The following is a 20728-nucleotide window of genomic DNA, read 5'->3' as shown; positions in this document are numbered from 1 at the left end:
AGCTGGATGGGGCAACACTCCACATCAAGCGTGGCTGACCGGGTCCTTTCTAATCAGCCGGGCAGGGCCAAGAGCCAATGGATTTGTCCGCAGGAAGTTCGGGACCCCAGCATCTCATGGGCTTTTAGCTGGTGAAGAAGTGGAAATTGAGAGTGTGTGACCACTGGAAGAGGTGGAGCGAGAGTTTGATACTGGCAGCAGTAAAAGGTGAAGCATCAGGAAAGAACAGGCCAGGTTGGAGAAGGACTGGGTGGGTGGACAACATCAGAAACTAGGCGTTAGAGGAATGACGGTGACATGCAGAGTTGCAGTGAACACAGAGAGAGATAGCCAAGACAAAAACAGAATTACCTGGAAAAACTCAGCAGGTCTGGCAGCATCGGCGGAGAAGAAATCAGTTAACGTTTCGAGCCTTCATGGCCCTTCGGCAGAACTGAAGCATAGTTAGAAGAAGGGAGAAATATAAATTGGTTTAAGGTGGGTGGGGGGGGGGGGGGGGCGGGGGGGAGAGACATTGAGGGTGTGGTGATTGTGGAGATGAGCAGATAGTCAAAAGATGTCACAGACAAAAGGGTCAAAGAGGTGTCGAAGGTGGTGACATTTGTCTGAGAAAAGTGCTAATTAAGAATGGAAGACAGGATTTAGCCAAGCCTCTCGTGGGCTATGGCCAATTGTGGTTGTGTGGAGCGGTGATGATTCAATTCTAATGCTGTGATCAGGAGCTCTAGAATTACGATGGAAAATGATCTGGTGCCTAGCAGAATCCAGTGTTTGAACAGATGCCCTTTTTAGTTTGAGTCAGTTGTGACTCCAGCACGAAATACCAACGATTTACCGTACTGATCTGTAAAATGAGGCTTAAAGCAATTTTCTTTTCTACTCCTTTTCTTCTCCACCCCCTCCAACCTCCCCACACTCGGTGGGAACTGTCAGGCCTCAGTTTGGATCCATTGCTCTTCTCTTTTTAAGGATTCATTTCAAACCTGCCAACTTCCTCTATTATGCCAGAATGATTCCACATCACAGTGCGTCTGAGAGCTCTCAAAACAGACAGAGACCTCCAGCCACAAGGATCTTAAAATATTCAGTGTGCTGAAGGCATGTGAACGTGATGACAAACCTTCTCCCAAACCAAATGCACTAGTCATATGACAAGCGGTTTAATATTTAACCAGCATCTAGTTGGACCCAGTTAGGCTGAATCTAGCTCGACTTTGAATCTTATCTCCACCCCCATCTCCATTACAATGTCGGATCACTAAACCTGACCTCTGACTGAGATTTCTTCAAACTTCAAAGCATAAATGCAAAGGAATGTTTAAAATTCTGCTTCCCCCCACCCCACCCCCCCATGTTTTCAATTTTCAGCATGTTGAATATTATCCAACTGTTGCCTGAGGAAGACAGAGATTGGATAAAGTGCTTAAGAAGCATTAATCTGCCATTATTACTTAACTTTTATTTTTAAAACACTGCCCTTCAGACTGGATAACTGGAAGTAACCCCCATGTATATTCCGAGAACACGTTTATAGCTGAGATGTGTGATAAGTTCGGCTACTGACTTATGGGGGAGGGTTTGCCCCTATTGTCAGGCGGGGGCAGCAGGCAAGCCGGGAGTGGTCGGACAACAGCCTGCCTCCTGAGAACGGGCCCCGGCGGCAATTTCAAGCTGGCTGGCCAATCAACGTCCAGCCGGCGGGAAACGCCTGCTGCTAGTCTCAGGGCTGCCTTGGGGCGGGTGGGGGGGCGGGCAAGAGGGGAGCGCGAGTGCTGAAGTGTGCCCTCGGTGAAAGCTCCCTCCTGAAGGCACATGGGCTGCCTCAGGGAGTTGAAGATTTTTAACATGAGAAATAAAGATTTTAAAGATAAGGAAAACATGTCCCCCACCTGTGGCTCTGTCACAGGGACATTGTGAAATATGAGTTTAAAAAATTTTTAGTGTTTTTTTTTAGTCACTGTTCAAAACCTCATCCCGCCCATGGATGAGATTTCGCAAAAAAACGCGAAGGCCACCCGGTCTATTCGCCCACCTGCCAACCGTAAGGTTGGATGAGCAGCGAAAAATTCAATTTCATTAACTGGCCGAGGGGGTTTAACAGCCCTCTTAATTGTCGGCGGGCGCGCTGCCCACTCTCGTGCACGCCTGCCGACCCAAAATGTCGCGCGAGTGGGCGATGACATCGGGACGCTCCCCCGACATCATCGCGCGCTGTTTCACGTTTGTGTGTGTCGGGCGTGCACTAGCACGCTGAGCTGAAAACCCTGCCCGTGGTTTTCGTTGGAAAATGGATTGACCTCCAAAGCCTGAACACAGGATCCAATGTGCTAACAACAATAGTTGATTTGTTCGGTTGCTGTAAACCAGTGGCTCCACTTGTAAACAGGTGGCGCCGATGCATTCATTTCCCCCCCAAAAAAATGCTGGAATCCGATGTATTCTATTTATTTAACCTTTTGTAAATCATTGGTGATGATCCGCGATTTGCAGAGTTTTGATTTCGGCAAGCGGTCACTTTTCGATTGCACCTGGTGTAAACGTGAATTGTTCCAGCTAATCCCGATTTCCTTTCTCTGATAGGTATTGAGATTTCTCTGCCTCGACACAGATTCATGGTAACCATGGTAGCAAACTTCATTGCAATGGGAGGTCAGCTGCTTATGCCAGGCCTCGCTGCCCTTTGTCGGGATTGGCAGGTTTTGCAAGCTATCATCATTTGTCCATTTATTTTCATGATCCCTTACTGGTGGTAAGTATCCTGATTTTACAAAATGTGCACATTTTAATTTCTGATCGATTAATTTATATTTAATTGGTCTGATTTGGAGCATTAGCCATTTGTAATGATCATCACTTCAATTAATATTTGCTGAAGTGCTTTCACTTTTGTGATGCCTTTGGAGAGCTGCTTCATCTTTTAAGGTTCCTCCTTTAAACGTTGATACAGTTCTGGGGTCCTCCCTGGCAACTGTCTGAGTCTGAAACAGATTGTTTGCAAACTTGGTGTCATGTTTTGACATTGAGATGTCCTTCCTAATACAAGTATGTTCCATCAGCAAAACCATCTACTTCCACTCCCGTAACATTGCCCAACTCTACTCCCACCTCAGCTCATCTTCTATTGAAACTCTCATCCAAGTGCCAATGTCTCCTGGCCATCCCATCTATTAATTTTATAGCTGGGCATTGACTGGGGATTTACTTGTTCCCCAATTAATAGACACGCCGAAAAGTGTTTTTTGGTTTAAACGGTTCATGTTTGTTATGTGTAAATAAATGCTTGTAAAAGATTAGCCTCAGTTCTATCCTTCACCAACTGGCTTTCTGGAATATAGCGACATCTACCACCCTTTGTAAAAAAAATTAAACTCATCCAAAGCTCTGCTGTTGGAATCCTAACCAGCACCATCCCATTCATCCATCATTCCTGTTCTCACTGACTTGCGTTGGCTCCCAGTCCGGCAATGCCTTGATTTTACAATTCTCATCCTTGTTTGCAACACCCCCAAGGCCTCATTCCACTCCCTGTCTCGTTAATCTCCTCCAGCCCTACAAGCTTCCTTACAATCTCTCTCTGCTCGTCCAATTCTGGCGTCTTGAGCATCCCCCAGTTTTAATTGCTGCTGCATTTGGCATTCGAGCAAACTCTGAGATTCCCTCCCTAAGCTTCTCTGCCCCTCATCCTTTAAAATACTCCTGGAAACCTACATCTTTGACAATCTGTACTTTATCTCTTTTTTTTTATGTAGTCCAGAGTTCAATTTTGTCTAATAATGTTCCTGTGAAGCACCTTGGAGCATTTTACTACATTAAAGGCACCATATAAATGCAAGATGTTTTTGTAGTTTGCTGTGGTCACAGAGATTGTAATTGGGATAGCCAGGCTACATCGATGTAGCCTCGTTTCTAAGGCACATGCTTTCTATGAGCACCCCCCCCACTGTTGAGACTACAATGGCTTCTTCTGCCCCAACTTCTGATGGTATAAGCTGCCCAAAGGGCAACAGTTTTACTCTTGGAGTAAAGGTTTTTTTATTGAGTATACCACCAGAGAAGTAAGGTCCTTGTAAGTCAAAAGATACAGTAAAGAGCCACCAACATAGAATCCTTTAGACACTGGGCTTGTTGCTTATGATTTGAACAGGCCTCAACTGATAGAAATCTGGCCTTGCTGATAGGTTGAAACCCTTTACTTTAAAGGCTGAGTGCTGGGTTTTTTTTTGGGGTGATTAACCTATTGCTGACAGAGAGTGCGGAAGGCCTGTGGGTATTGCAATGTCGTCAAGATGTGAGGGATATTACGCCAGGTACTTGCTAACGAGGATGAGGTTCGTTTGCACTGGGCTCAACCAGCTAAGCTAATTGCCCGCTGTAAAATAAACGGTGTAATCTAAAACCGTAACATTTCTGGTGACGCGTTTGACTGTGTTTCTCACATTTTAAATTTAAAATGACCCCGAGTCAATTCTGTGCGATTCTTCACACTAATGTTTCCTGAACTGCGGTATCTTTTTCTTCTAAGAATGAGTTTCGTTAGGAAAAGCAAAAACGCGCCCCCCCCAAAACAAAACTCTATCAGCTTGCCTTGAGGATGTTAGAGCAAAGCGACAGTGTTGCCATATTGAACTGACATTTCCCGTGCCTTCTGCTCACCGACTTGTGTCACTGTTTGAGACCCCTTTGCTTATTAACTGTTGAGTTTCTTTTTCTGATTTTCATTTTCTTTCCTCCTCCTCTACCTCTTCAAGGGCAGCTGTGGTGAGAATGTTATTGTAGCTAGCAATTAATATTTCCAAGTGCCCGTCAAAGTCTAGACAGCTAATGTTGGCAGCTGGCTACATCCAATCCACGGTGAGCGCAATTTCTGGGAAGCGGCATTCATGGAAAGCGTGCACTTTGGCAATGAGGCTACAACATTGTAGTCTGACTATCCCCATCACGATATCTGTGACCACAACAAACAACAAAAGTAACAGTGTTGGATACCGATCAACAGTGAAAACCCTTTTTCATTTTATTTTTCTGCCCTTGTTGCCTGGGGACAGAGGCTATTGTGGCGTGACAGCTTGACTATTCTTTAGGTTGTGCCAATTCACAGAATTCTTTAGTCTGGTGGATACAAATGCAGCTATTGATTGCAAGAAAGAAAGCCTTAAGCCCCCACCAGTAATGATCGCACAGCGGGTTGAGTGCATCTGAAATGCATTCATTTCTGCTCATCCATTGAGGTGAAAAATCTCTGGCCCCGATTTTAACCCTGTGTGCAGGCACCGGGGTGAATGGCAAGTTCAAATCCCAGGAGCAGTTACCGCCCCTGAGAGATTTTAACTCCTGGGCCTTATTTTAATGTTGGAGGTGAGTCTTCCACACAAACTTGGCTGGAGTCATCTGCACAGTTGGGGCTGGAGAAGTGGGATAACGCATAGTCGGAGGATTAGCTGATGGCAGAAAGACTAAGGGTCATGGATTTAAGGTCTTGGTCAGGAAGAAGACCTTTGTTACACAGCGAATGGTGATGACCTGAAACCCGCTGCTTACGAGGGTGGCGGAAGCAGAGACAATGATTTCAAAAGGAAACTGAATGGGCTCTTGAAGGAAATAAACTTGCAGGGCTACAGGGACAAGTGAGGGAATGAGACTGACTGGATTTCTCTCCAGAGGGCTGGCACGAGCGTGAACCTGATGGGCTGAATGTGCGCTGTAATGATTTTATGACTCTACAACCCATGGTGACGGTCACCAGTGCTAAGGTAGTTGTTTGGTAGGGTGCGTGGGATTGGGCAGGCACCATGGCTTGGGTTGATGTCAGGAGTGCGGGAGGGGCCCGAGGTTTTATTGTGGGGGGTGGAAGGGCCTCTCTTGCTTCTCCTGGCCCACAAGCTGACCAATTCAAAGAACTTGCATTCCAGGCCCCCCTGCTGGTCAAGATCACATTTGACATCAGGTTGCTCTGCGAGATCAAGGTTCGTGGCGTTGTTAACTAAAACGATGTTGAGGTCCTATTGGCATCAAGGGGACATGACTTTTTCCCAATTATGAGGCCCTCGCAGGGTGTCTATATATAAAAAAATATAAGAAGCCATAATTGTCTTCAAGTTTAATCCCTGAAACTTCTGACAATTTGTTATTGCCTAACTAAGAAACATTTGAACCTTGCTCAAGGGGTATTTACACGACGGATTACTGTAATGATGCTTCTAATTACCGTAATTACCTTTTTTTTCCCAGTGTTTTCCCAGAATCACTCAGATGGCTGCTGGCTACACACCAGCTCCAAGCTGCCAAAGAGTTATTTCTGGATTTTCTACACAATAATAGAATAGACATGGAAGATAATGTCAAAGAGTTTGTTTCAGGTGAGTCGACATGGGGGCGAAATGTTTACCTCGGCGGGTGGGTGCGCGCCCGATGCGCTCGAGCGTAAGATGACGCGCGTTGACATCGGGCGAGCGTCCTGATGTCAACGCGCAGCCGCGTGATATCTCGTTTGGCTGGCGTCGGCCACTCACCCGCCGACAATCAAAAAGCCCGTTAAAGCCATTAAAGGATCAGTTCAATGGAATTTTTCCACCTAACGGTTGGCGGGCAGACAAAAAGGCCAAGAGGCCTTTGCACTTTTTTTTGGGAAACATCATCCACAGGCGGGGCGAGGTTTCCAACATCAAATAAAAATTAAATAAAATTTTCAGATTTCACTTATAACATGTCCGTATGTCCGTACTCGCGCGGCAGAGTCACAGTGAAGGGACCTGTTTTATAACATTTTCCTAGCCTTTGTTTTTATTTTTTTTAAACTCTCCATCTCCCGGAGACAGCTCTGTGCCTTAGGGAGATTCTCAAGCGCGTGCGCGAAGTTCACAGTCACCCTGATCGCACTTCCCCCCCCACCCACCCACCCCGCACAGACAGCGCTGAGCGCTGCTGCTCCTCACACTGGGCAGGTCCTAATTGGCCCGCCAGCCGTGAAATCACCTTCCGGCCTCGATCGCGGGCGGCAGTCGGCTTCCCGCCTGCCCCCACCGTGCCCGCCGGGCAAGGGCTAAATTCTGCCCATGAAGCGCTATTGGATAATAGAGGTGCTCCAATAGGCTAATGAGACGGCCAAGTTCATGAATGAGAGAAGTTCCAATTTGACTTTAGGTGTGGCCTCTTTAGGAAAGCAACGTGATTGAACTAGTCATTTATATATTTTTTTTATTCCCTTTTTAGAACTTGATAAAGAGCCAAAAATAAGGCCCAAAAAAACTTTCATCATCAAACTGCTTTATACAAGGATCCTATGGAAGCACGTCTTAGTACTTTGTGTGAATTCGTAAGTATGAGTCTTGTAAAGCACTGTTGAAAAATGTGTTCATCTTTATCAGCCTGTATTTTGCAAGCTCACTGAGATGATGGTTTAGAAACCAATTATTTCTTTTTTTCCTCACTAATTTTCTGCTCTGGCCATCTCTCCCAGCAGCTTGACTCCATGCTGCAATATAGTTGGGTAAACACTAGATGCCATTTGTCACCTTGGGGCAACAAGTCATTGTTGATGCATGACTCTTGTTAGTGAGTCTTGGCAAACCACATTTGCCACAGGGATGATTGGAGAGTGATGAGGAGCTGAAATCCTGACATTTATTCTCTCGCACTCCCTTACCCTGGCTGCTGACCCAATTGTAGCAGCTTGGCTACAGCCTTCATTGAGATCACCACACAGATCATGGGTCAAACCTGGGGTTTTCATGGTCTTTGTGGCCCGGCTCCTCATTCGTTAGGTATGCTAAGCCATTGTAGGATCTACATTGTTCCTGAAGTTTGTGTGTGCTTGGTTGTAGGAGTATAGGAGGCCAAAGGTGAAAGATTGAGAATGGGGGTGGGGGGAGTGTTAGTGGTGAGCCATAAGGGAGTCAAGGTCACACTTGCTGATCTGGCAAAGGCTGATGAGATGAAAGGTGAGGGGCCATTTAGCTATTGGGAGAGGTGAAAGCAGAGGAAATGGTACAATAAATGGTGGGAAGATATCTAATCCAAGTAATTTTGGGGGGTGTGTGGTTTGTACCATATATTTCAGGAAACCCCACGGTTAGAGATGGAGATGGAGGGAGGGAGAAAGAAAAAATATTGGCCACATAAAAGTGAGGGACAGATGGAAATAGGAAGTAAAACACAAGAACCTTGAAGGTCTGTTTGAAATCAGGAAACACCATAAATCACCAATGTAATGGAAGAAATCGGCAAAGAGTGGGCCTAAGTAAGATTCAAACAAGGTTGAGAAGTTTGCCTGATTTATTATTTGTAGCAAAAGTGTAGATGTATGTGTAAAGAATGCGTTTTAAATTTACCAACAGATAACAAAGGAGAGCTTCCCCCAGTTAGTGCTCCATATATTCTAAAAAAGTCAAGAACTCTGAGACCCACCTGGGTTGCCTTATTAATACCTTTTGAGTTTGATTTATTTTGCATAAACTCGTTGCCTACACCAAAAAGCTCATAAAGTGAGAAGCTAATGGCTGTCATCTGCCATCTGTGAAGCTTTACCCCTTTTGAAACTATCTTGATTATGCCTTTTACATTTTAAAAAGAAACTAGCAGAATCGCTTGTGTAGATCTTTTACTCCTCTAACCTGGATACTGTTTGACAGATGTTGCTGTTTAAAGAGTGAGGCGGCACAAACCCTTGTAAGGAACAACCACCAAATTACGAATCATTTCCAAGCGCTAGAGGCATTTGATGAATTAGATTGACAAAGCTACGAAAGCGGGACAATTTGACAGGGCTGAATCAACAGGTATAGCTGTAGTTGAAGCAGCCTTGGATTAAAGACTGCATCCACTACCGATGAGTTCAGTTCACTGATGGTATCAAAACTCATCCCAGTCACTCAAAAAAGCTTGGGGATTCAGATGGTGATTATAACTGTGTTGAGATTTGCTCTTTAATATTAGATGTCCTTCTGAAGTCATTAATTAGATGGCAGGCTGATGATTCACTCACCAGCATTGAACATCATTTTTGATACAGACAATGGGATCAAATAGCCTTTTAACTTTTCTTCCCAGCTGTAATATCATTTTCTAATTTTATACTGCTATGAGTAATGCAGTAATAATACTGTGCAGCTACCACAATAACTTATCTTGATTAATTGTTGGACTGATTTTATAATTAATTTTCTTCCATTGGTTAGTTTAAAAAATAATAGGTCATAAGGAGTGAGTGAAAGGCTGTAATTTAATTTGGGAGATCTAAGGGCATTGAGATATCACATGAGCCTTACACTTGTGGTTTAAGAATGTGACAAGAATAGACATGTTAGACCCAATTTTAACCTCACCCACCTAATGGGTGTGGAGTAGATTCAGGTTGATGGAGAGTGAAATTGGGTAGAGTTTTAAAAAATCATCGCTCCAAACCCCTGCCTTTCCGGCTAGGCTGGTAAGGTTAAAAGGCTATTTTTTTTTTTCAAATTTAGCCCAGTCTTAAAAGTAAAAGCAGCACGATCTTTCACAATGGAAGCTCGCTCTTGCCCATACTACAGAATGAGAGATGCTGCCATAGGAACACAAGAGGCGTAGACCATTCAAGCTCTCAAGCCCGCGCTGCTGTTCAATAAGATCATGGCTGATCATCTACATTCAATCCATCTTCCCCATGCTATCCCCATATTCTTTACATTTTCTTAATATCCAAAAATCTATCAATCCCTTGTCCTTGAATATACTTGATGACTGAGAATCCAAAAATCTTTGTGGGAGAAAATTCTGAAGATTCACATCCTTTTGAGTGAGGAAATTTCTCCTCATCTCAGTTCAAAATGGCCAAATCCTGAGACAGCGACGCCTAGTTCTAGACATCCCTGCCAGGAGAAGTGTCCTCTCAGCATCTACCCTGTCCAGTTCCTTAAGAATTTTAAGGGTGGAATTTTATGGTTTCCCCCACCGGTGGGTTTGAAGGCAAGGGAGTCATAAAATGCAGCCTGTGGCATGCCCGCCACCTACCCACATGTCCCCGACGTCTCATTTTATGGAGGGCGGTGGAGGCGTCGGGTATCCTGCCCGCCCCTTGGGCTCATTGAGGACTCCCAGAGTGGCCACCGCTTAAAATTGGCACTGCTAGGACTACAGAGCCCATCTCCCCAGATAGGGGAAGAAGCCTCGCCCTTAGCCAATTAGTGCCCTGCAGAACATAAAATGGCTGCAAGACAGCCAGTGTTGACAGGGATGCGTTCCCCACCGACCCTTGGGTGACAGGACCCTGTCATACGAAAAATCCTACTCTAAGTGTCTCAATAAGATGAACCCTCATTCTTTAAAATCTAGGGAGTATAGGCCCAGCCTACTGAATCTCTCCTCATAGGACAATCCCCTCATCCCAGGAATCTTTGTAGTGAACCCTTGTTGTATTTTCTCTCAGGCAACTACATCATTCCTAAGGTAAGGAAATCAACTCAGTTGTTGGAACAAGACCGCTTGCCTTTTTTTTTGAAAAACCAATGAATTGAAGGTGTGTTGAACCAAGTGTGAAATTAATATATCTAATGTAGACTAAGAGATGACTTCTATTGAATGACCAAACCCAGGGAATATTTTTGGTCCTCATCAACACCCTATGTGGCCGCTTTCTCATAATCTTATATTTAAAGGTCCTACTGATGATATGGTTTGGCTATTCACCGTTGCTTGACTGAATTTCAATGCAAATGCCAGTTCAAAGAAATTATCAGTATATATATATATATATATATATATATATATATATTTAGAAAGGACTTTTGAGTGTTTGTTTGGTCGTCTTGCATGGAGTATACCAAACTCCAGAAGCTCCTGCTCATGTAATTCTTCCAAACTATATTGGAATTTATTCTGAGAATTGCAGTTATTTCTAAGAATAATATTGTCTTCATATCTACCCGAAGGAGTTACAGGAAGCTACTCTGAATGCTGTATGTGCTTAACCCTTGTAGACCCCAATTTATTATCTCCCTTTTATTGCTTGCTTCTGTAAGTCATGTTTTTGTAAATAATCTGATTTAAGTGGATTAGCCTGTTAAGAAAAATGTATTATGCAGTTGATACCCATCTTCTGAAAGAGATTGTGTGAAGTAGTTTAATCCCATATGCTTTCCAATAACAATTTTACCATAACAGTCGATCCTGTTAATGCTAAAGCAAGCTCTCACCTGTCTGTTTTAAAAATTGTAGGTTTCCATTGCATAGGGAACACAGGCTCATCTATAGCTCCCTGTGAATGCAATTAACGATTGGAGAAAGGGTTTGATTTATAATCATGAATTCACAATATGTACCAAACATCTTTATTAAAGCCGTTTGTTTGCTTCTGACCACCCAGAAATGTAGGTGTTTGTTGTCCATTAGCCCAATGCTTAATTCACCAGAAAGATCTTATCTTCTCATTCAATGAAGGTGCCAACTAGTTCAGGGATGGGGTTGCACATATGCTATCAGCCTTGGATAATTTCCCCCAAGTGACAATTGTCGATATGTCCACCTGTTTGACTGTGGTGCTGGGAAATGGAGGCCAGTTGCATTGTTCCTGCCAAGGTGGGCCTGTAACTGCCTGCTCCTATTATTCATCTGGAAGAGTATTGGAGTTCAGTTTGCCATCCAGACTGGTCTCGAAATTGGCAATTTGTCAATGTCTGTTGATTCTCTTCCTCCTTCTTTACCTATTTTTTTTTTTGCAGACTTACAGGATTTGGGATCCATAACTGTTTTGCAAAGAGTCTGATGGACCACAAAGTGAAAAGTCTAAGCAATTTCTACACCCACTACTATCTCATGGAAGTGATTGGCATTCTCTCCTGTGCAATCATGTGCGTTCTTGTAGGACTAATGGGACGAAGAGGCACACTGCTGCTCTTCACCATCCTTACTGCACTGGCTTCTCTCCTTCAGTTGGGCCTCATAAGCTGTAAGTTCTGGTTTTGCTTGTTCTCCCACTAACCCCTACTCCCCTCTTTTTTTTTTGAGCTTGGGGGTGGGGGGGGGATGGTATTTAAGGTTGTATTCTACCCAGGAGCAACATTCTTTCACATGCCGCATGAAGATGGACAGGTTCACTGGAGAGTTTTAGGTGGATGGGGGAGGGCAGGGTGATGGTGATCAACATTTTATTAAGCTCCAACTCCCAGATAAGCAACCTTTTTAAACCATAATCTACCTCAGAAAATAAACTCAAAAGACCACAATCTATTGTAGCATGTTATCTAATGCCATCTGCCATTGATAATGTAAGAACTTGCACTTTAAGGTTTTTTTTGTGTGACGAATTGCGGAAAGTGAGAGTTGATAGCGGAATAGCAAGGGGAACAGGGTATCCAGGACCTGAGTGAACAGGGCAACAAACAGTGTATCTCCGTAACCAATCAGATTGAAGAATTCTGCAATTAACAGCGCAAGGATTGAGAAGGTAGAGAGTGGGTGAATTTTATGTCAAATCAGGCACATGAAGAGAAATAGAGGGAAAGAAAGATTGGATTAAAAGAGGAAGAAGAAACAAAAAAAATTTTTAACTTCTTAAAATCTCCAACAACAATTCAAATCTGAAGGAATGAGACTTGTAATAGTTGATTTTCAATGTCTGAGAAGTTGACGGGTAGTAATTAACACTTATCACATTCTTAAAGGAATAATTAGACTTGAAATTACTTGATTTAACTTTAATTGGTGAGTTTAGTTTGAATATACCGTACAAATGCAGGAACTTCGTGCCATTCAATATATTTTAGTGGTGAGTCAAACAGCGAAATGCTGTTTTTAGTGAGGCTAACGTCCAAGTGGTGCACCTCCGACAGCAACTTTTAGATATTTGAGTTTAACCTCATCTGTCCCTTGCGAGTTCCAGTAGCCTCAATGCTCTTTTTACAAATGTTTGTTTCTAAGTATTAACAGATTTTGAGCAGTATAAATATTTGGTTCTACATCGCATATGCTTTATTTGGAAATTATGTCCGTATGTACCTTTGTCCCACAGTCACCTTCAGATTAAAAACATTTTTATTTTGGCTGGTCAATGGTATCATGTATGAGTCCATAAACCTTGCAATCTTTATATTATCCGGATAAACATTTCTTAGGGGCCTTTATTACACTTCTTTGAAAGTGAATAAATCGCCAGGCCGGGATGAATTGTATCAAAGGCTGCTAAGGGAAGCAAGGGAGGAAGTAGCGGAGGTTCTGACCATCATTTTCCAGTCCTCACTGGGTACTGGAGGACTGCTAATGTGGTGCTGTTGTTTAAAAAGGGAGGAAGGGGTAGACTGAGTAATTACAGGCCTGTCAGCCTAACCTTGATGGTGGGTAAATGATTGGAAAAACTTCTGAATGATAGTATAAATCGTTATTTAGAAAGGTGTAGATTCATCAAAAACAGCATGGATTTGTTTAGTAAAGGTCAGGGCTGGCAAACTGAATTTTTTGAAGATTGTGAAGTGAAGCTCGTTTGATGGAGCTGATGGGGATTTTAGCAAGGCTTTTGATGAGGTCCCGTGTGATGGATTGATCAGCAAGTAAAGAACCCATGGGATTCAAGGTCACACACCAAGTTGAATCCAAAATTGGCTCAGGCAGGACGCAAACGGTAATGGTCAATGGGTGTTTGGTGCTGGTTCCATTGGGGTTACACAGGACTCCGTATTGGTCCCTTGCTTTTCATGATGCGTATCAATGATTTAGACTTCAATGTAGGGGACATGATTAAGAAGTTTGCAGATGATCCAAAAATTGGTAGTTTGGTTGATGGTTAAAGAAGCTGTAAACTGAATGAAGCCAGCAATGACTGGTCAGGTGGGCAGAAAAGTGGCAAATGGAGTTTGCTCCAGAAAAGTGAGAGGTATTTTATTTAGGGAGGACAAATACAGCAAAGGAATGCACAGTAAATGGTAGGATTCTGAGAAATATTGAGGAACAGGGGACCTTAGAGTGTGTTTTACAGATCCCTGAAGGTAGCAGGACAGGTAGGTAAGATGGGTAAGAAGGCATATGGGATGCCTTCCTTTAGCCAAGGCATAGAGCAGGGACACCCATGGACCCCAGAACAGAGAGGTTATTCTAGAACTGTGTAAAATACTAGTTAGACCATAGCTGGAGTACTGCGCACAGTTCTACTTACTGCATTACAGAAGGATGTGATCACATCAAAGAGGGCAAAGAAGAGATTCATGAGAATGTTGCCAGGAATGGGGAATTATGGCTATAAGGAAAGATTGGATAGGTAGGTTTGTTTTCTTTGGAACAGAGGAGGCTGAGGGGAGATTTAATTGAGTTATAAAATTACGAGAGGCTCAGATACATTGAATAGGATGGACCTATTTCCATCAGCATAGAGATCAATAACCAGGGGGCATTGTTTTAAAGTAATTGGTGGAAGCATTAGAGGGGGGCTGAAAATTTATTTTCATCCAGCAGGTGCTGGGGGGTCTGGAACTTGGCCTAAACGATTGGCAGAAGCTGAAACCCACATGGCGTTTTTAAAAAAAAAAAGGACTTGACCATGTATTTGAGGACTATGGCCCAAGAGGTGAAAAGTGAGATTAGGGTTGATAGCCCTTTTGGCTGGCACAGAGATGATGGGTCAAATGGCCTGCTTATTTGCCATAAGTTTTTATACATACAAACATACGAATTAGGAGCAGGAGTAGGCCTTTTGGGCCCTTTGAGTCTGCTCCACCATTCAATAAGATCATGGCTGATCTGATTGCAACCTCAGCCCCGCATCCCTGCCCACCCCCCGATAACCTTTGACCCCCTTGTAAAGAATCTATCTACCTCTGCCTTAAAAATATTCATTGACCCTGCCTCCACTGCTCTCTGGGAAAGAGTTCCAAAGGCTTGTGACCCCCTGAGAGAAAAAAATTCTTCTCACCTCTGCCTTAAATGGGAGACCCCTTATTTTTAAGCTGTGTCCCCTGGCTCTTGTCTCTCCCACAAGGGGAAACGTCCTTTCAGCATCCACCCTGTTCTTATATTTCTATGTTACACGCACTCATCCATTCATAATCCTGTGGGTTTGGCCTCATGACTTTCTTGGAGTTTTCTAAAAGTCTCAATGAAATGTCTCAAATCTCTCATTTCTGAAGTTTTGGTTTTGTTTTCAGTAGTAAATGTGAATCTTTGGATAAAAGGCACCACTCCGCAGCAATTTCACTTCAGAAATAATGGCAGCTATAAATATTGCTGAAGTTAATTTCTGGAATGGTTAAATTGTACATTGTGTATGCATGAAAGATGCCTGAAAGTCATTCCATGCTGTAACTTGCAGTTGGGCGGGCCTGTTGCTTAGATTTTTATATAGATAGTTTAACTGGGATTTCCAGTGTTCTTGGAAATTACTTTTGAATGTTGGCCAGAGAGATTGTCATTTTTGTGTGTTTGTTTATCAGGTTCTGGTAGACATGGCAACACTATGCAAATATTACATGAAGTGTTGTAACACAAAAATTAGTGGCTTTATGTTCAAGCACTAATACATGAATAATTTTGTGTGTACGCACACACTCTCTCTCTCTCTCTCACACACACACACACACACACACACACACTCTCTCTCTCACACACACACTCTCACTCTCACACACTCTCTCACACACACTCTCTCACACACACACTCTCTCACACACTCTCTCACACACACACTCTCACACACACACACTCTCACACACACACTCTCACACACACACTCTCTCTCACACACACTCTCTCTCTCACACACTCTCTCTCTCACACACTCTCTCTCTCACACACTCTCTCTCTCACACACACACACACTCGCTCACACACACACTCGCTCTCACACACACACTCGCTCTCACACACACACTCGCTCTCACACACTCTCTCTCTTTAATTAAACTGCATTTCCATTTTAAACAAGATAGCAAACTTTTTTGTGTTTAGAGATAATGAGCAATGTGAAGCGTGTCACATCCAGGCATCACTATTATGATGAAAATGACATAAAGCTCATGTCCCCCTCAATCAGGCTGTTTCTTTTTTCCAGCATTAAGACCATGCCCCTTTCAATAGCAAACAGTATCGGTGCAGACTCGATGGGCCGAAGGGCCTCTTCTGCACTGTGTGATTCTGTATATCAGCAGCTTTAAGAACCGTCATCCTCACTATTTAAAGTTATCGTAATTGTCCAGTGATGCTTTTGATGATGCAATCTATTCTAAAATCAGAGTCACTAAATTCAAACTATATATAAATTTTGACGTTAAATTCCTGCTTTCCTGTGTTATTTGTGTTACTAAATTTGAATTTCTGGATGATTCATTTTATTGTGTGCAAAGAGCGACTTGGATTTATTTGGAGCAGATCGTATGTATGAATTACTAGCGACAGTAATCAGGTGTATTGTTGGCATTTTAGTTCATTTTTGTTAAAGATATCCCCATACCCTTCCACTTCCTCCCATCTCCTGTTGAAGCTGCTGCTTTCTATTACAGTGCAGTCCCATATGGAACAGCAACCCTTCAGCATCTCACCGACTGGTGATTCATCTCGCGCCTGGATCGCAATAGGAAGTGTTGGTCGGGAATTTAACTGGGGCACCAAAGATGAGCCCAATCCTATTCTGTTCCAAAAGCCCCAGAGATGTCAAGTTGAAGCATCAGTCACTATGTAACGGTCAATTCTCTCTGGCTTTTTCTCCCACCCCTGCCTTAGCTAAAGGAAACGGAGGTCAGGGTCCTCCCCTCCCCCCAACCCCCGCCACCATAAGAGATGGGCTACCTTGGCACAACCTAGAGTCATCTTGATTTGCATGGCACTGCTCCACACTGGGCAGTCCTTTAACAAAATAGAAAATTGGGGAAATTTGTACAAGAGAGGTAAATGGTACATGAATCCCATGTGACAGTTTCAACCCTGTAGGACTCCGTACTGTCTAAAGTGCAGCAACTATTGCAGCTGAAACTATTTCTCTGTGGCGCAATGCTGCAACTGGATGTTCTAGGAGCTGAGGTGGTCTGGAAGCTTCCTTGCTTTATCCCCCTGCCCAGTCTGCCGCTGAGTATGTGCACTCCTCCTGTTGGGCACCGGATAACCATTTTATTGGGAAGTGCCAACCTGCAAACTAAGACAATTCAGTCAGAACGTGAGTCTAGCTTTGTTAATCTTTCTTGTGCGTCCACTGATCAAATTGAGCTGGGTAAGTGCCCAGCTACTAAAGTATCAGTAATTCTTTAATATCATATCCACAATAAGCTGCCTCTCTGCTTTTCGCATCATTAACTGCTCTAGCTGCTTTACCCTAGGAGCAGTCACTCTGATCCACCAGTTTCTACCAGTGTAGGCAAAGGGAGGCAAACTGATGGGCTGATTATTTAAAAATAACCACTATATGCTTCAGCAAAGGGCGAGGTGTGAGAGCTTACGAACTGATGTGTAAACATTTACAGGGAACTGTCTGAATTTGATGCCCCGGGGGTTTTGTGAGCCTTTGATTGCCTAACCTTGCTCTAAGAAATCTCTCCTGCATAGAATGGTGTGCAGTGTGTATACGACAATCAAACTGAATGGGCTAAATTCAGAGCTGTCAGTCCTGTAAGCTTCCAAACCAGTTTAGCAATAAGCTAGCATCACCTGGTTGAGGTTTACAAGTAGGATTGTCTACCACACCCCGTTTAGAGAAGGAGAGAAAATTGGAGGCTTAGTCGTTCCAACTTCTTGACTTGCAGCCCTGAATGACTAATCACTGCCTCTTGGTGAAACTCATTTTTATCAACCTTGAGGACATGCTGTACCCTGGGCCTTGGCCATTTTCTTGCATTACAACATTAACTACAATAAAAAGTACTTAATTGGCTGTAAAGCACTTTAGGATATGCTGTGGTCATGAAAGGCACTATCTAAAAATGCAAGTCTTTCTCGTGTCTAAAGACGTGCAAACGCCTTGCGTGCAAAGGCCTTATACCTGCTCGACCCTGGTGTGGCACCCGGCAGAGGATTCCTTATACTGGTCACTGCGCAGAAGTCCAAGGGCCAGCTAGAATATACAGCAAGTAGGCAGACAGCCAAGGTGGAAATTGTTCAGCCTTTACCCCTACCCAGCATATGTTGTCCAGATCTGGCCACTGCAGAGGAGTGCGCTGAGGACTCAGGCTTGGGGAGGCGGGGTGGCAGGGTGGTATTGTCACTGGACTAGTAATCCAGAGACTTGGGTTCGAACCCCACCACCTCAGATGGTCAAATTTGAATTCAATAAAAAAAAAAATCTGGAATTAAAAGCCTAATGATGACCATGAAACCATTGTTGATTGTCCCAAAAACCCATCTGGTTCACTAATGTCCTTTAGGGAAGGAAATCTGTTGTCCTTACCTGGTCTGGCCTACATGTGACTCCAGACCCACAGCAATGTAGTTAACTCTTAAATGCCCTCTGAAATGGCCTAGCAAGCCATTCAGCTCTCGAGGGCAATTAGGGATGGGCAGGAAATGCTGGCCTAGCCAGTGAAGCCCCATCCTGAGTGAATACAAAAAAAAATTATTCACAGTTTGGTGTTTTCAGTCAGGCTGCTAATGTTCTTCACTCTTTTACTCAGCTTGGACATAACAGCTACAGCTTTTGCAATACGTGTGTCCATTTCAGCATAAAGTGACAGATTGCTGGTGATTGTGGAGCCGCAATATGAAAAGCTATCAACAAACTCCAGTATCACGTTATCAATGCTGATAGATGGCAGTGTGGCAACATCCTCGGCCATGACATTTGTCTTCCTGATGCTGATGCTCAAACCAAACTCCAGGCATCTCTTGGCAGGACAAGGTCACCAACACTGAGATCCTGGAGTGTGCTAATTCCATCAGCATACACTCATTGCTAAGCCAATGATGTTTGTGCTGGTTTGGCCACGTTCACCAGATGGATGATGACTGTCTACCCAAACACCTTCTGTACAGTGGATTGGCCACTGGGTCATGACTTCATGGGTGTCCATACCTCCACCACAAGGGCACTTGCAAGCGAGATATGAAGGTGGCGGACATCGACACTGACAACTGGGAGATGGTCACTGACGGTCATGACCTCTGGAGGGTGACTGTTTGGAAGGGCATTGGAAGAGGCGAGCATAAACGACAAGCTTAGATAGCCGAGAAGAGAGCTCGGAGAAAGCAAAGGCCAGCGAATCCTGCACCTTCTCAGCCCACTGTCTTACTGTAGAGCAAATGCGGCAGAGACTGCAGTGCCATTAGGGAGGGAGTTCCAGGTTTTTGACCCAGTGACAGTGAAGGAATAATAATATAGTGCCAAGTTAGTGGCTTGGAGCGGAACTTGCCAGTGGTGGTGGTGGTGTACTCATGCATCTGCTGCCCTTGTCCTTCTAGGTCAGGCTTGTCCAGTCTGCGGGGTCCGCAAAGACCCTCTCTGTGGCCCCCTAACGATTGTTGGAAATTCCGGTAAGAGATGTCAGTGAGTTTGAAGATTTCTGCAGGGGACTGCTCCTCCAATCACGGTTTGTTTCTCTCCCGCGTTTGCTGCTGATAGGCTCGCTATTAAGCTTATCAGCAGCAAACGTGGGAGAGAAACAGGCTGTGATTGGAGGGGCAGCGAACACTGGCGACTGTGAGCTTGTGAAGATAGAGAGACTCGAGCAGGCGAGGCCTCCGCTCACCACGTTTTCCCGTGGTTTCAGCAGCTTTCCCCCAGCTCTGTGTTCTGGCCCTGCTGCGGCTGCCTTCCTCCGGTTGTGCCCGGTTTTCTCCGCGTTCCCCCTGGCTGCCCCCCACATTGCTCCGGCTGTTCTCTGCGTTCCCCCAGTTCTCGGCCCTCCCCTTGTTCGGACGCCGGTAGGCCTCAGGCCTTGCTCCGGGTCTCTTCTCCCACGCTCACCGCACCTGCTCTTCTCCCCCTCAAATGATTTAGTGAGGGCCGGTGAGTAAATGGGTGAGAGTGAGGGTGGCTGGCTGGCTGGCTGGTTGAGTGAGGGTGGGAGGGTGGGTGGTGCGAGGGAGGGGAGTGTGCGTTTAGCTGACTCTCAGTCTCAGGATTCTCAGTCACCCTCACCTCCAGACATCAACAGCCACTCTCACCCACCCTCACAATGGGTGAGTGAGTGAGCGAGCGCCCTAAGACTGGAAGTGAGCTGGACACACACACTCTCACCCTTTCACACACTAATAATCGTTATCATTTATTACTCATTTCAATAAATTTATCAGTTTGTTGTTGTGACAGTTTTGTTTTGCTCAGCAAGTTGCTTCTTTTCATACGTCGGCTTTTTTGTTGTTGAAATTCACATTTAATGCCACGTCAAACCTTATCTTTGCAAAATTTGGTCGTTGCCCCCCCCCCCCACCCCCACCGAGTGTGGGGAAACATTGATATGTGTCCCCCCCCCACCCCCAACGCAAAGAGGTTGGACAAGCCTGTTCTAGGCGGTGGAGTTGCAGGTTTGAAAGGTGTTGTCAAAGGAGCTTTGGCAAGTTGCTGCAGTCCATCTAGCAGACGTACTCACTGCTGCCACCACGAGTCGGTGGTGGAGGGGAGTGGGTGTTTAACACAGTGAATGCCCAGATTTCCAGCATCCGTAGTTGTTCAGTTTTGTGTTCATAAATTGTTCTTCTTTGACTCGGGGGCCTCCAGGAATCAGGGAAGGCAGTTATGTCATTGTTAGGAGGGGGTGGGTGGAGATACTAGTTTATGTGAGAAAAAAACCTTCGTCGTCCATCAAAAGCTATTACACAATTATTGGAACAAGTTGTTCCAGTGACTTTGCCCTGA

The 20728-nt window shown here is 44.4% G+C and overlaps 1 protein-coding gene across 3 annotated transcripts in view; it reads left to right on the top strand.

Annotated features, from left to right (window-relative positions):
* Positions 1 to 20728, top strand: part of slc22a23b (solute carrier family 22 member 23b) — a 96351-nt gene that overhangs the window by 49792 nt on the left and 25831 nt on the right. For all 3 annotated transcript variants that reach the window (XM_078539547.1, XM_078539545.1, XM_078539546.1), the window contains exons 4-7: positions 2581 to 2749; positions 6229 to 6356; positions 7210 to 7312; positions 11691 to 11917. In XM_078539547.1, coding sequence (XP_078395673.1) covers positions 2581 to 2749; positions 6229 to 6356; positions 7210 to 7312; positions 11691 to 11917 — 627 coding nt within the window. The remainder of the gene's footprint in view (positions 1 to 2580; positions 2750 to 6228; positions 6357 to 7209; positions 7313 to 11690; positions 11918 to 20728) is intronic.

This window comes from Cetorhinus maximus, chromosome 3 (genome assembly GCF_964194155.1).
Source record: "Cetorhinus maximus chromosome 3, sCetMax3.hap1.1, whole genome shotgun sequence".
Classification (NCBI taxonomy): Eukaryota; Metazoa; Chordata; class Chondrichthyes; order Lamniformes; family Cetorhinidae; genus Cetorhinus; species Cetorhinus maximus.
This window is presented reverse-complemented; position numbering and strand designations above follow the sequence as displayed.